General features: G+C 38.7%; 1 protein-coding gene across 6 annotated transcripts in view; it reads right to left on the minus strand.

Annotated features, from left to right (window-relative positions):
• clcn2a (chloride channel, voltage-sensitive 2a) overlaps positions 1-16,395 on the minus strand; it is a 62,371-nt gene that overhangs the window by 17,030 nt on the left and 28,946 nt on the right. For all 6 annotated transcript variants that reach the window (XM_042219113.1, XM_005912771.3, XM_005912772.3 and 3 more), the window contains 9 exons: positions 10,041-10,172; positions 9,096-9,224; positions 8,626-8,759; positions 8,194-8,274; positions 5,768-5,791; positions 5,236-5,314; positions 2,316-2,441; positions 850-934; positions 304-405 (listed from right to left, as the gene is read on the minus strand). In XM_042219113.1, coding sequence (XP_042075047.1) covers positions 304-405; positions 850-934; positions 2,316-2,441; positions 5,236-5,314; positions 5,768-5,791; positions 8,194-8,274; positions 8,626-8,759; positions 9,096-9,224; positions 10,041-10,172 — 892 coding nt within the window. The remainder of the gene's footprint in view (positions 1-303; positions 406-849; positions 935-2,315; positions 2,442-5,235; positions 5,315-5,767; positions 5,792-8,193; positions 8,275-8,625; positions 8,760-9,095; positions 9,225-10,040; positions 10,173-16,395) is intronic.

Raw genomic sequence — 16,395 nt, forward strand, 5'->3', positions numbered from 1 at the left:
GTGAGTTTGTGAGACAGTTTGTGCCTCAGAGTAAGAGCATGAAAAAAACGATGTTATACATTAGTCAGCTTTAGATGAGTTGGTTAGCTAGTTTCAGTACCCTGTGAAAGATCCACAGTCATTGTTTCCAGTCTCAGTTAAGCTAGCTTTCTGCTAGCAGTTGCAGTATTAATCGTTTCATCAAACTCTGTGAGTAATTTCCAAATATGTCAAACTGTTCCTTTAAGCTGGGCAAGGGGACGTTGGGTCTATGAATCTACAAATGTTTAATGATTTTGTGTAAGACTGGGATGAGATACTTACTTCCTCAGCAAGAACTTGTTAATTGTCTTCTGCTTCCTCATGCACTCGACTATCAGCCGGTTCAGGTAGACGAACAGAGCTCCCCCAAAACCACACGCAATCCTACACACACACACACAGACACGGCTTGTTTGGCCCGTTGAAGGTAAAACAGAACAGCATTGTGGTGCAAAACAAAAGCAGCCACATGGAAAAAGAATTACCACAAATGAAACAAAGCTACAGTTTTGCTATGCCTGGTTAAGTCAGTCACAGTTGGAAGCTCTTTTCAAGGAAGCCAACCGATGTTAATTCATCGTTTCTCTCCATGAAGATACATCAAACAAATCACATTTGGCACGTTCTGATCTGGACCGAGCCTCTGCTTGTAATCAGCAGAGTAAAAAGTTAATTTCATGCCCCGTTCATCGAATACAAATCAACCTTCAGACTCTTAAAAGACTTGGGAGAACGGCAGAAAAGGAGCTCAGATCTCCTCAGTAACAGAAGCTGCTTGGGGATCAGGGCTCCGTTTAATGTGGCGCCAGTCCAGAGAAACACACTCACCCCAGTATGGCAAAGGCTGGCAGCTCCTGAAGGTCAAACGGGAAGTCCAGACGGAAACGGGTCTTAAAGAGAGCAGTGATGGTTTCTGAGAAAAAGAAGACTGTTCTCACTCTGCTATACAGCAATATGTTACGAATGAAAACTGGCTTTTAAACTGAACCACTAAAGACAACCACTTACCTCATCACGCCTCTTAAAGATATACTTATATATACAGAATTAAATTTTATATAGAGTCTCATTAAAGTAGCCACCATGTTAGGCACACCTAGTAACTCGTTAAATTGAATTGGAAAGGGGTTCCCTTTTCGATTAAGTTCACCCTTTTATATGAAAGAGATCCACTTTGGCCTTCAGAAATGCATTAATTCTTAATGGCAGAGATTTAACAAGGTGCTGGAAACACTTCTCATGACATGATAGCATCACACAGTAGCTGTGGATTTGTCAGCTACACATCCTGATCATGTCCTGATGATCCTGATCCATCATGATGTGAATCCCCTGTTTCACCACATCCCAAAGGAGGTCATCTGAGTACAATGAACTTAGTGTCATGTTCAGGGACAATAATTTTGAGATGATTTGAGTTTTGTGACATGGTGGAAATGATCAGCAACAATGTTCAGGTCGGCTGTGGTGTCGTGTGCAAAGACAGTAGAGAAAAGACTATTACACTAGCACCACCAGCCTCAACCACTGATAAAAGGCAGGATGGAGCCATGCTTCCATGTTGTCCATGCTGAATTCTAACCCTATGATTTGAAGGTCACATCAGAAATTGAGATAAATCAGACAAGACAACATTTATCCAATCCTCTATTGTCCAGTTTTGGTGAGCCTGAGTAAATCGTAGCCTCAGTTTCCAGTTCTTAGCTAACAGAAGCAGCACCTGGTGTGGTCTTCTGCTGCTTCAGCGCTCTCTTTCAATGACTGACATGATGTAAATTTCCGAGATGCTCTTCTGTATGTCTTGGTTGTAATAAGTGTTTGTTGGGGTTTCTGTTGCTTTCCTGTCAGCTTGAAGCATTCAGGCCGTTCTCCTTTGACCTTTGACATCAACAAGGCATTTTCGCCCACAGAACTGCCTCTCACTAGATATTTTTTTGCTTTTTCAGACCATTTTCTGTAAACCCTAGAGGTAGTTGTGTGGATTGTGTAGATCAGCAGTTTCTGAAGTACTCTGAGCATCAGTCTGGAACTGACAAACATGCAACATTTAAAGTTGTTTAAATCACCTTTCTTCCCCATTCTGATGCTCCAGCAGGTCGTCTTGACCATGTTTAGATACCTAAATGCACTGAGTAGCTTCCACGTGACTGGCTGATTAGATTTATTTTAACGAGCAGTTGAATAGATGTACCTAATGAAAGGGTCGGTGAGTTTAAATTAACTCGTTTAATTGCATATTATGATATTTTTCTTGAAACAGAACTGGAAGAGTCTGTTTCTGTTTTGTACTTTACCTTCCTCCTGATTCCAGACAGCAAGCACTCTGAATATGAAGGCGCTGAAGGTGGCAGCGAAGAAGCCCCTCCAGTAGTTCCTCACAGCAAAAAATGTTGACGTGACCTCAATACTGAACAGCACCCCTGCAACGCACAAACATACATACAGAGAATGAGACGTTCCCAGAGCCCAACTGCAGTCAAGAAAGCAGCAAATTCTCAACTTTATTTTAATATCAGATATTCTAGCAAAGAGCTATTCTCAGGCTTTCACCTTATAATTATTTAACTATCAGATGATCTCTATAAATCGTGACCTTCCTTAACTGATTCATGTAGTCTATAACATTTTAGAAAAACACAAAAATACCACAGTAGCTGCATATTTAGCTTCAGTGACTCAGTGAATCAATTAAATACTTCAGCTCTGATCATCACGGCTATAATCTTTTGTTATTTTCTCATGGATTTTCAGCATTTTGCAAAAAACCCAACAAAGATTTCTAAATCGCAGGACCTGTTTGTTTGCTTGTTTGGAAATGCCACACAGCTACATGAATCGTGTCTCGGTGAATGTGCAGTACATACTGTACTGTTGTCAGTATGAGTTTGTCTAGTCGTTCTAAATAAATGAGACAGGGTGTCAATCACGCCCCAAAAACAAGTTCCTCTTGTCGCTTGTGGCCACAAGCATCCATTCTATATGGCTCAAATGATGCCGACGAGAAGACATTGATCAAAATAATTATAACTTAAGGTCCTCTTTACAGCTTTTATTAGTCTTGTCATTGTCATTAAGCATAGATTAAAATGCTAAAGAACACATCACTCTATTCAAACCGCTGTGAAAGAATGGGCACCTTTATTTAGCAAGCAAATTTCAAACACAGAAGTGAATTCACACGACAATTAAAACCTTCTGAACAACCTGACTCATGAAGAACGTCAATTAAGAAAGAAGAAAATAAGGTCTAACAAAAAATCTGATAATGAAACAGAAGATGGAAATTCACCCTAATAATCAACAATTAGAGCAAAGGTCGAGAAGTACTTGAAGTTCTCTGGGGGAAAAAATGGAAATTTTAGCATTTGCATAAGTGGGCGAGTCCATCTGTTGAAGAAGATGGTAAGATGCAGTCGAATGCAGAACAACCACCGAGTGATACCAAGTATGATTCATCATGTGAGCATCCACGGAAAACCACTTTAATCTGAGGATTTTAACGTGGATCTAATGTGGATGATTATGATCTTCACCCTTGAGAAAACATAATCCTAATCCCCGCTGCACCACAAGTATCAACAGCCAACAGTTAAACAGGACCACTAAGACACAACGTCATCCATTTAAAGACATAAATCTAATAATCACTCTTTTTTAACCCACGTTGATCCCTATCAGCTCCTGCAGAGCAGAAGCTCCTCAGCTGCTTGAAGTCGCCCAAAGCACCACAAATTTGAGAATTATCTGTATGTTTAACGCTAAGTACAACAATTCTGCACTGTTTTCATGTTATAGTTTGGTGCATTAGTATTATAAAATATCATTTAGATCACTTTCAAAGTAATTTAAAGAGTTGATCAAGTAAAAGTTGATAACAATGCTCAAAAGGTTATCTAAAGTTACAGGAAACATTAACATTCATGGACACATGAGCATTTGGCAGCTGACAGAGTTTGCTTCTCTGAATGAAAAGCAGTTTTTAAAGTTTTAATGTAGTTTCACATGGGACTGTATATTAACCATCAGTGAATACGGTAGATTTACATTTGAACTTGAAGCCAACTTAATTTATCAGTATGAGGAAGGTTTAGTCTGCTAAAACGGTGAGAACGGAAGAGCTGAAGGTGTTAAAACTTCAGCAGTGCTGACTTCACTGTTAGAGCTGTGGCGGTCTATCAAAATAAATATGTTGCCGACAGCAGTTAAAGAGGATTGGTATTAGGTAGTAAAAAGAAAAACAAAATAAGTGATCATTCAAATACACATATAAAGCCAAAGAGGCATACATACAGTAGGTTGGGTCATATAGTCATGTGGGTTTAAGCCCATCAATCAATCAATCAATCAATCAATCAATCAATCAATCAATCAATCAATCAAAGTGGAGCACCTAAAAGAAGACGTGTGTACCCTCAGGACCAAATATGGTGTTACACATATCTTAATCTATATGTGGCTGTATAAGATGGGTTGTTTTGTGGTTACAACCCAATTTAAAATGCTGTATGTAATATGGTTAATTGGGATCCCGGAGAAGGCCAGAACATGTCAGTCTACCAATTAAGTTCTCCTAACTAAATGACAAATAGAGCAAAGTTTCCGGCTCAACTTCACCCAATTAAGGAGCGCGTGAAGGAGAGGAAAAGGTCTGAAGAGGTTAAAACTCCAGCAAAGCTTGAAAAGAGCATTTGAAGAGGAGTGTTTGCAGACTTTTTTTTAGCTAGAAACGGTGTGTGCCGTACACTCACTCCACTCTGTAAAAAAACAGTACAGTTCAAAGAAATCATTAAAAGGCCAAAATTAGCATGACTGTCATAGCCATGATGAGTATGTGTAAATGTCTGACCACAACTGTATTAATAAATATTTTAACCTCATGGCATGTTCACGTGTAGCCTAAAAAACATGCATTTTGACATCAAGCATTAAAAGAAAAGTGCTAAAGCTGGAGAGAAGAGTTGGGCTTGTTATGTGCTGCTGTATCATAGGATGACATAAGCTATTAACGAATGAAATACGCAATATTCCTTCCTATGGACAGCCATTAGACTGAGAGTCAGACTTTGAGAACCTTGGATTTAGACAAATATACTGACTAAGACTGGCATCTTCGGCTGCTAGTGGGGTAAATATTCTCTTCATCTAATTAGCTCCTGTAAATGTCTCGCATAATTAAATCCAGTTCAATCAGAGGCTACAGTCGTGTTGACTTACCTCCAATAGGAGCAGCAAAGCAGCAGCCCACACCCACCGCACAGGCAGCCGACAGCATCTCCGTGTTCCTCAACTCATTCTGTCCAACAAGGGTCAGATACACGCACATACCAATACACGCAGAGCAGTGCATTCAAGCAAATACACACACATTCAAATCCCAAGAGGTGTATGTTTATTTGCAAATGCCACAAACGTACATCCAAAACCAGTTTTATTTTACAAACGCAGCAGTTTGACTGCAAAGCTGCTGTTTGCACACATTCGACGAGATTACTTATATATGATTGGAGTTTGATGGGAGGCTATAACTGAAAAACCATGATTGAGGGTTGAAATCATGAAATGAGATGTTTGTGTCGAAGCAAAAGCAACACAGATCGATGCCTCTTTGCGGCGGTTCACTGAACAGAATCTAACACAGCGCAGACAAATGGAAAGACATCAATCTGTCTCAGCTCTCAAATGGACAGCTTGAATTAATGTTGATGGGATTGGAAATAAAGAAACTATCCGAGTCATGCATTCGTACCTTGCTTCCTTCAAAGGGCTCTTCCTTTAGCAGTAAAAGTGAAAAGAGGACAGACATGTGTGAGTGTAGTGGTTACCTTTTTTTAAATGTATGTTTTTTTATCTTCCTCCTGGAAGACATCCAAGTTATTATTCAAAGCAAGCAGACCCAAACAAGCAGCGAATGAGCTTCAGCAAACAATCCTGATTTTACTGTGAACTGAATTAACATTTTCCCAGACTGATTAGGTTTAGTGGTCCCTGCACTATTTGAGTCGTTCTAACTGTGCTGACACGTGTTTTTCTTCCTTCACATCACTGCAGTCTATCTTCCTCCACGCTGATGTGGCTGTTGATGCAAGGAGGAGAGGCACATCACAGTATCCAGTGGAGAAATAGACAGAAGCTCAGGGTGAAGTCTCACATGAGTGGAGGTGAGAGTCCGTCCTGGGGAACGGCAGAAAGTCGAAGAAATGTCAAAGATTTTTCAAATAAAAACTGCATGTGCGTGTGTTATTTGCCCTTCACAGTGATTATACTCAAATAAGGAGGAAGGTGATAAATCATGAAATTACAGGCTTAAGGATTTACATGATTTATTCCACATTTGCTTTTATTTGCCTCCCACTTGTGTGAGTTAACGTGTATGTGCACATATCAGTGGCACTCTCAGCAAAGCGTGGTACACACTCACATGTAAGCTCTTCGTCTGCTGGTTTGAGTTTACACACAGAAATGATAAAGTAGTTTAGCTCAGTTTAGCTTTAGGCTCATTCTCGGGGACTTGGTATTGGATCAGCGCAATACTTTGTTGCATCTTGTAACTATGTAACCCACTGACTTGTGTTATATAAATGATTTTTTTTAGAAATGAAAAAATATACCTCAAACATGCACTATGAAAATGTCTGCACCTTTTATGTTCACTGTCATTACCATTTGATTTATAGCCTATAACACATTTAAGCAATAGAAGTTGGCCTTCAATGACAGGCACGTTTACAGTCCAGGTTTCCAAAAAAAAAGTTTCAACATACATGAAAATCTGACTGGTCTGTTTTATTGTGTTAGTTAATTACTGAAGAAAATAAAAGTCACAGTGATTTAGCTAGCATCGCACAGGTACTACTAAGAACCCCCCACCACTTTTTTTTTTTACTTCTCGTTCATGTTAAGCCACTACTAAAGATCATTAACTTGTGTTTTCTTTTTTTCATAGTTTGTAATATCATCTGCTGCCCTTTCCTCAACCTGATTCTGCTGCAGGTCTCTTCCTCTTATCGGGGAGTTCTTCCTTCCCACAATTCCCAACCAATCTTATATCTTATAGTCTTTACCTTACAATTGAAAGTGGCTTAATATGACTGTTGTTATAAGTTAAAACTATATAAATAAAACTAAATATGAATTAATCCTTACTTCACTTTCGAATGTGTAATTTAACGAGTTCATTTGTAACTCATTATGCCCCTCTGAAACCCCTGCTGGTCTTGAAGTGGCAGTGTGATAAGGTGAGGGAGGGCCACCACTTCTTGTGAGAAGTTATCGAGCTCTCGTTATGCACTAAAAAGTTTAACTTAGTTAAACTAGCACCCTTTAGACTCCCTGCCTTCAAATTATGCTTCATCACTTCATCCAGGTCTCTCTTGGAAATGAGATTTTTTTACCTGGATAAATAAAGGATTAATAAATCCAACACATTTCAAAAGGTGCAACTTTTACTCAACTAGTGGCAAAAGCAATCACAAGGAGGGTTTTGGTGCAGCCCTCTCTTTGCTACAGATAGTACCCTAGCCAATGCCTGCAACCACATCACGACCAACCAGGAAATACGCATTTTTCCCTAGCGACTGGAGGTTGCCAGGGGGGGTCACTGACTGGTCTTTGGCAGCAATGATCTGTAGTGACCCTTCATACAGTTTAGACCAGTGACAGTTATCTTTACAATGAATCTGTTGTTGTAGTGCTTCTGATAGTAATGTAAGGAAGTGGCTCTTTCACTTTTCCCCACTCATAAATTTGGGGAAACAAACACTCCCCAATATTGAGGCTAAAGTTAGGATCTAAACAGATCTCACTACAAATATCAGCATGTGTGACTCTGCAGCTGAATGTGAGCACAAAAGGGGTCAAATTAACAACTAGTGATGATGATTGATGAATAGAAGACAGAAATACATTTCAAATTTTTCACACCAATTTTTCAAGCTTTTTTAAAAATTATTGTAAAGAGCCAAAAACAGCTTTCCTGTTTAATTAAAATCAGAGGCTCAATCTGACTGAAAACATTTGTGGACTTGAGCTGCAGACATACGAGAACTCATAAATTAGATTTTATCACAGACGATAATATGACACTTTTTATAGAAGTAAGCGGAAAGCCCTCAAACACAGTGCTGTGCTGCAGTCTGCTGGGACATCTGCATATCAGTTGTTCTCCATCCTCACCTTGTAAATCCCACCAAAAACAGCAGCCATAAATTTGCTCAGGAGAGCGGCGCACAGACTGGCAACATGAACGAAGGGTCCCTGTGAGGGAGGATAGAGAAAGGCAGACGTTAGAAGACAGGACACGACTAAAAGCACACTTAAGCAGAGCATGCTGCATCCAAGATCAAGAGCATTATTCAAAAACCTTTGCACGATTAAACCACGCTCAGATGCAGATTCAAACTGCTTTATTACACCCTGGATGGGAAATGTAACTGCTATTAGCAGTAAATCACACTTTTATTTTGACAGCTATGACTTTAATGAGACTAGAAGAGAGAACATTATTAAATCTTCCAGACCTACAAAAAAGCCTTTAATTCATTGGTTGTAATTTGTGAAGCCAAGAAGACTAATGGGTGAAGGCTAGGGGAAAAATAAACTCTCTACCTCCTTCCCCAGAGGCATTCCACTACCCAGCGCGCAGGTCAGACCAATCACTTTGGCAACAAAGGTCTTAAAAGTCAGATACTCCTTCAGGACCACCCCCCTGAGTATGGTCTTCATCTCTGGAATACCTGAACCTGAGAAATGAAAAGATGCCAGGTGGGATGATGCAGTGCAGAGAAAAGATGAGTTGAAAGAAAGCAATTACACAGAGGGGGGTGGGGGAATAAATGAAGAGCAAGAGGAGACAGTAAGGGGAAAAGCTGATTGATATTCATATAGTTTTAGTATGCACATCTCATCAGAGCTATATTTAATGGATTTCCTGCAGATGCAATCACTAAGACATACAGCACATGTCCTTGGAGCCCTTATGGAGCACTACAGAGCCAATTACACAGAAATAAGACCATGAATTAGAATTTGAATATAAATACATATGTTTATGTCCACATTCTGTGTGCATGTCTTACCCACAGCCTGAGGCGCAAGTATCTGTGTGAATCCTGCAGAGAAAGTAATGAGGACTACAGGGTAGCTGATCCAGGCAATGTACTGCAGAAGCAAGTTACTGTCCAGTCCACCGTACATCCACTTCTGTGCTGCACACACACATATATAAGGAACTTCATTTCAGTATCATGCAGTACAAAACTAAACTAGTCAAAAACTATTCCCAATTAATTTTCTGTGACTCCTTTTCTCTTCTTCTTCTCTTCGACTGCTTCTCTGTGCTCTAACCCCAAATCTCTGCCTTTGATTTCCTCACCCTCAGCAACTCCTCTTTAATCCTACGAGCAAATTTACAGTTTCAAAAACAGAGGGAAAAAAACGAAAGCTACTACTACTAAGCCAGCTGTGTATTTCGCCATCTATTTTTCTTCACTCGTACCTGAAAAAAAGATCTTTTCAAAAATGTTCTGATGCTCAGAGAGGATGCGCTGGAAAACATCAGCATGGGCGGAAAAGATGGCGTGTTTGCTCAGTCATGGCTGAGTAGTGTTTTGTTAAAGTTAATGATGTGTCAACCTTTTCATTTTATTTTATTTTTTACAAGTTTTGGTTTTGTTTGAACACTTTTAGGAAAGAAATGTCAGGAAAAATAATCTGGTTTATTATAATTTATTGTGAGATTTTGGGAATTTTTTGTATCAAATACTGTATAGTTTCTATTCACATCACAGATGTTTGTAAAATCCCAGTTTGTTTGAAATGTGAATAGAAACCGTGATTTCTAAATATTATGAACCAATATTTCATCACAATTAAATTGTCTTCACAATGCACCTCTTAGCCATTCATATGAAGCCTAACTCTTCGAGGTTTAATGCCGCCCCTGTGAGAACAGCATCACATTTGCTGTCTGTCCAGTCTTTCAAGCATCTCTCTCTCGTTTTTGGTATGCATCTCTTTCCTACCTTCTTGGCAGAAGGCGATGGCATAGTCCATCACCCAGCTGACCAGAGCCATGAGTAGCCCCAGCAGAATGAGGAAGATCCAGTCCTCCCCCACCCGTGAGATCAAGAACTTCTGGCAGCGAGATGCACACACTGAGGGCACAGAGAAACAGAGAGAGGGAATCAAAAGCAAAGAAATTCCAGGTGTGATGAGACTGCAGAGATATACTTGTTTGTATGCGACTCAAAGAAACACCAGTGTCAAGGAGAAAAGAGGAGAGGAGAAGGAAACTGAATTATAAATAATCAAACTGAATTATAAATAAGCTGAAAAAAGGAAGTCTAAATAATAAAACTTTTGAAAAAGATTCAAAACTGTAATATGATGTTGAATGGTTGAGTTAAAAAAGGTATGAATAAAAGATTAATACACCCATTCATTTAAACGTAATAGGCATAGACATATGGCTGCTACATATACAGGCATATTAGCATATCTATATAGATATGCCTAACCAGGTTCGGGTCGCAAAACCAGAGAAGCGGTAAAAACCGGATGGATGGACATTTTTAGAGTGAAAACTGTCGGCTTCACTGTTACAAAGACTAACCAGCTTGTTAGGACTATTTATTTATTTATTTATTTAGGACAGTGCATGTTAATGAACATAAATGTAAAAAAAAAAAATTACATGAATGTAAACATACCAGATTATAGCCAAGGGCTAATTTCCATCTGTTGTCCTTAAGCATAAAAATAGACATAATAATTCATAAAAATTCATCATTCATTCATAATAAAAATCCATCACCAAACTTACACATACACACCATTCTGTTCCCAAATAAAACATTAAAACTATACAACTTATACATGATCACACACTTGATTTGTCCATAACCAGTTTTTAACCTTTGCCTTAAACAAATTGAATGTCGAGCATTCTCTAATGGGTTGAGGAAGACTGTTCCACAGATGGCCACCCTGGACAGAAAGGACGTTCTGCCCAAATGCTGTCCGTCTGTGGGGTATAAACAAGTCTCCTCGGATTGTAGCTCGAGTGGTCCTGTCTGAGCTTTCTTTATGCCTAATGAACTGCTTTAGTGGTGGTGGAGCAAGGGAGTGTAAGACTTTATATATTAAACTCACTCTTTTAAGTTTCACTAAGTTATTGAAGTTCAGTAATTTATGTTTTTTTAACACATGACAGTGGTGGTGGGAAGTCGGTTTTTTGTCAAGTAGTTTTAAACTTCTTTTATAAATGTTTTCAATAGTTTTAAGTGTTGTTGGACAAGCAAGTGACCAGGACGTCAAACAATAGTCCATATGAGAGATGATCATTGAGTAAAAATAAGTTTTTGCAACATTCATATTTAAATTATTACGTATATGATTAAAATTTCGATTATTAAATTTAAGTACCTGGGACACTTTATTTATGTGACTCTTGAAGGATAATGTTGGGTCTAGAATGACCCCAAGATATTTAAATTCTGGAGCTAATTCAAGCTCTACTCCATCCAGGAATATGTTTGACTGCTTCAAGTTTAAGGGGCGTTTTGAAAAATACATACCGACAGTTTTTGAGGTGTTCAACATTAGGCATGAGTCCTCCAGCCAGCTATGCATTAATGCTAAAGCAGCTGTAAGATCTTTTGCCACCTGCTGGACACTATTTGCTTGCGTATATATAACTGCATCATCTGCATACATTTGAGTAAATATATTTGGACAGACTTCAGGTAAGTTATTGATAAAAAGAGAGAACAATAAGGGCCCAAGAACAGATCCTTGAGGAACCCCTGTATCACAGTCTAGATATGGAGATTTAACCCCATCCAACACCACACACTGTTTCCTGTGTGAGAGATATGAGGCAAACCACTGAAGAGCCTGACTGGAGATATTAAACCGAGTCAATCTGGATAACAATATCTGATGGTTTACAGAGTCGAAAGCCTTCCTCAGATCTAAAAATACAGCTCCAACACAGGGACTCTTGTCCAGCAAGCTCTTCAAGTTCTCCACTAACATACACAGGGCAGTATCTGTGGAGTGATGTGCCCGAAAGCCAAACTGCAATGGATGTAATGAGGGTTGGGTGTTTTCTAGGTGAGCAGTGAGGAGTTTAACCACCCACTTCTCAGCTATTTTAGATACGACCGGGAGTATGCTTATGGGGCGATAATTAGCCATGTCAGTCTTCACACCTGCTTTGAAAATTGGTGTAACTGCAGCAATTTTCCAATCTGTTGGAACAATGGAGTGTTTGAAAGACATATTCAAAACATGAGTTGTTGGACGTACAAGAAAATCCATATGTTCCTTTAGGAAGTTTGTGTTAATACCATATACATCAAGTGCTTTTGATTGTTTTAAACCTGTAATTAGTTTAGCAACTTCAGTGTCTGAAATATGAGTGATGGTGAACAAATTTTGACCAACATCATTCACATTATCAGAGCATATGACTGAGTCAAAGCTCTGACTGATCTCCTTAACAGATGAAATAAAGAAAGTGTTTAAGTTACTGGCAATAGATAGAGGCTCTCTAACAATAGAGTTATTTACATAAAGTTCAATTGTGTTTTTACTTTTGTTTGAATGACGGCCAAGTAATTTATTTAAGTGTTGCCAGATAATTTTACCATTACCTTTGGCTCTTTCAATTATATTTATAAAAAATTTTGCTTTGGCCTGTCTCAAACTTCTTGTTACTTTATTCCGCATTGAAGTAAATCTCTGTCTATCCAGAGTTAGACCTGTTTTCAGGAACTGCTTTAGTAATTGATCTCTTGTTTTCATTAAATTCTTGCACTCTTTGTTTAACCAGGGCAAATTAAATGTTGTCTTTATTTTTTGTCGAGCTCTAATGGAGTATGTTGATATAACATCCTTGACAATGTCAGTGAAGTGACTGCTGCAGAATTGTGGATCATCACTACACAATAAAGGCTCCCAGTTAACTGATGCTAATGCTTCTGCTACATTTTGTTGCTGACTTCTTGGTATGAATTCATAAAAGGATCTCCTATTAGATGAATTTTGAAAGTCATTCTTAACCCGTGATTTTATAAGTTTTCTAGAAAATAATATAAAATTGTGGTCTGAAATACCAGTGATAAAATTATAAGATTTAATAATGCTTGCCTGCCATAGCCCAGCTTTTAAAGAGGAAGTGTGACTTCTCTTTGGTAAATGTAACCTAAATTTCTTTGTGAGTTAGTTAAACAAAAATAAATAAATAAATAAAAGCTCACAAAAATTACTAATTGTCATATTTTGTTAAAGTCACATGATCACTCAACTCTACTACATATGGAAAAAATAATAACTCAGTTATATAAATAAACAACAACTAGTTGCATTCAAGGAACGTAACTTCTTTTGGTCCTACAAACTCAGTCACCCATTGGTTGCATTAATTAATATGTTTCAGCTGGCAACAAGTTATTTAACTCTAAACGGGACAGTGAGTAACTAAATTATTGGCCCGCATTAAACGATGAAAACAACTAAGGAGACTGCTGAAACTATTATAATAACAGTTCAAAGATAGTGATGAACTATCATCTTTTAAGAAGAAATATGGAACTCACGACTATATTTCGACATATACGCTGCAAAGAGATCTGAAGGGATTGGCAATAAACATCTGTGTAGACTTAAGAAAAACACTCATCAGTGAGACTAATCTGGAAAACAGGCTTCAGTTTGCCACATAAAGATTGGACCCTGGAGCAATGGAAAAAGCTCATGTGGTTTGATGATTCCAGATTTGACCTGTTTCACTGTGAAGGTTAAATCAGAGTAAGAAGAGAGCTGGATGAAGCAATGCACCCCTTGTGACTAGCGCTTGCTTTACAAGCCTGTGGTGGTGTTTTGATTTGGAGTTGCTTCAGGTGGTCAAGTTTAGGTTCAGAAACATTATTTGCCAAAAAAGGTGTTTCTACCAGTGGAGTTTTCTTTTACTGGTGGCACAGGCATATTTATAGATGACACTGCCAGGATTCACTGGGTTCAAATCGTAAAAGAGTGGTTGAGGGAGCATGAGACATCATGGGGTTGCACTAGTCTTAAATAAAAAAAAAAAAACTGAATACATTTTTAGGTCAGCACTGGACAAAATTTGAGTGATTTTACGTGTATTTTGATGAAGAAAACAAGAGTAAAAAGATGCAGTGAGCAGAGAGATGTTATCACGTTTGCACATGAGAGAATCACATTATCTTCATCCAGTTCAAATATGAGAATATCAAGAAAAAAAAGCTAGGTCATGGTTATAAATTCTACTATTACATTATAATCTATAACTCTGGGTTAGGTCAGCTAAAAGAAGCATTGCTGGACTAATTTCTCCTCGCTTGTCTGCGGACACTGCCAAAGCCTGGAATTCACAAATATCCAGAGCATTCATAGATGTGCCTGTCCCCAGAGAAGCTAAAAATGTGCTACTAACACATTTGCCAGATCCACACTTCATGACAGCGTTACAGCCAAGTGAGAAACCAAAAACACTTTTTTGTTAATTGTTCAGCTTGTTTGTAGAAACGGTTGTAGAGGAAAAAGTTTGATATTCGTCACTCATTATGTGACTAATTGGAAATAAATGTTCATTACGATGCAGTTTGTGACATTTGCTCAAAGCTTAAGTACTGAGCTGTCATATGAAATGATTTATCATTTTTAAATGAAACCAATCACATGGCAGCAACTCAATGCATTTACAGACATGGTTAAAAACAACCTGCTGAAGGTCAAACTGAGCACTGAAATTAACGTGGCATAGTTATTGGATGTTGAGTCTTTCAGAAACTGCTGATCTGCTGGGATTTTCCTAAACAACGATCTCTGGGGTTTATAGAGAATGGGCTGAAAAAGAAAAAATAACCAGTGAGCAGCAGTTCTCTGGGTGAAAATACCTTATTGATGCCAAAGAGCTGGTAGGAAGACAACAGCAACTCCAAGAACCACTCCAAGATATTCAGAAGAGCATCTTTGAATGCAAAACATGTCAAACCTTGAAGCAGATGGGCTACACAGCAAAAGAACACACCAGGTGCCACTCTTGTCAGCTAAGAACGGGAAACTGAGGCTATAATTGACACAGAGTTACCAAAGTTGGACAACAGAAGATTAAAAAAAACACCGCCTGGTCTAAGTCTTGAGTTCTGATTGTAGAATTTGGGGTAAACAACATGAAAGACTCATCCTGCCTTGTATCAATGATTCAGGCTGATGGTAGTGAGCTAATGGTGTGGGGGATGGCACACTCGGTACCTCTTAGTACCAAATGAATGAACTGGTTTCTTGAACATGACAATGAGTTCACTGAGTTCACAATGAGTCACATTACTCTGCCCCCACCGTGTAATGTGATAATATTTACTATTTTACATCAAGATATCTTGTGGTTATGTTGCTTGTATAATGTTTTGATATGGCTCAAAAAAAGAACTGTTCGTGTTAAATCTTGTTTGAATGGCATGCTGCTATTCAAAAACCAAAACAAGGAAAATGATAAATGAAAGGACTTTGCAGCAGTCTTTCTAGGCCGGGAAGCAGGTCACAATGGGATGCAGCATCTCCTGAGGGAAATGAGGCACAACTGTGTGCATGATGGGGCAGGCTGTCCAGCTGCCAGGCCACCTGCTGGATGGCAAACAGCCAGCATAGAACCTACACATGAACATGGGATAAGCATGCAATCTGACACATGACACAATCTCACACAGAGTCAAAAAGAAAACATGCCTCTGAAAAATATTTAGCAGATAAATCTAAGTGAACATATGAGATGACATGGTTTTCTAGATTGTGTCATTTTACTTGACAGTTCAGTTGAAATTCTTTGATAAAAGAAAGAGGGGGAATTCTCAGAGATTCTCTGTATGTATTCCCTTTAATCTCTTTCTCACACACACGCACACACAATCTTTAAGAGGACATTCACTGACGTAATGCATTCCCTAGCCTCTTAACCTGCCCTTATCTATCACAACAAAGTGCGTAATCTAAACATATTTTTAATATGAACCCTAATCATAAAAGGGCACCCGTAGTTTTATTTAATCTATATTGCTTTGCTGAGTTACCCTCTTTTTAGGGTTCTTTTGGCAGGTCCTGTTTAGCTCCATTATACTGAAGCAAAACTGGACAACTCACATAACAGCAATCTAGATGGATAAACAGCACTACAGCCAAAAGGGAAAAATTCATACGTCTAAACTGGAGTATGAAGTGTCCCTTATTTGACTTGAAACCAGCGAAAATGTCCCCATACTGATGGTCTTAGAATTTGTAGGGGTCCTCATAAAGGCAGCTATACAAGTACACACACACACACACACACACACACACACACACACACACACA

The sequence above is a fragment of the Haplochromis burtoni genome, unplaced genomic scaffold, assembly GCF_018398535.1.
Source record: "Haplochromis burtoni strain Fernald_Lab_line unplaced genomic scaffold, NCSU_Asbu1 Contig_3, whole genome shotgun sequence".
Lineage (NCBI taxonomy): Eukaryota > Metazoa > Chordata > Actinopteri > Cichliformes > Cichlidae > Haplochromis > Haplochromis burtoni.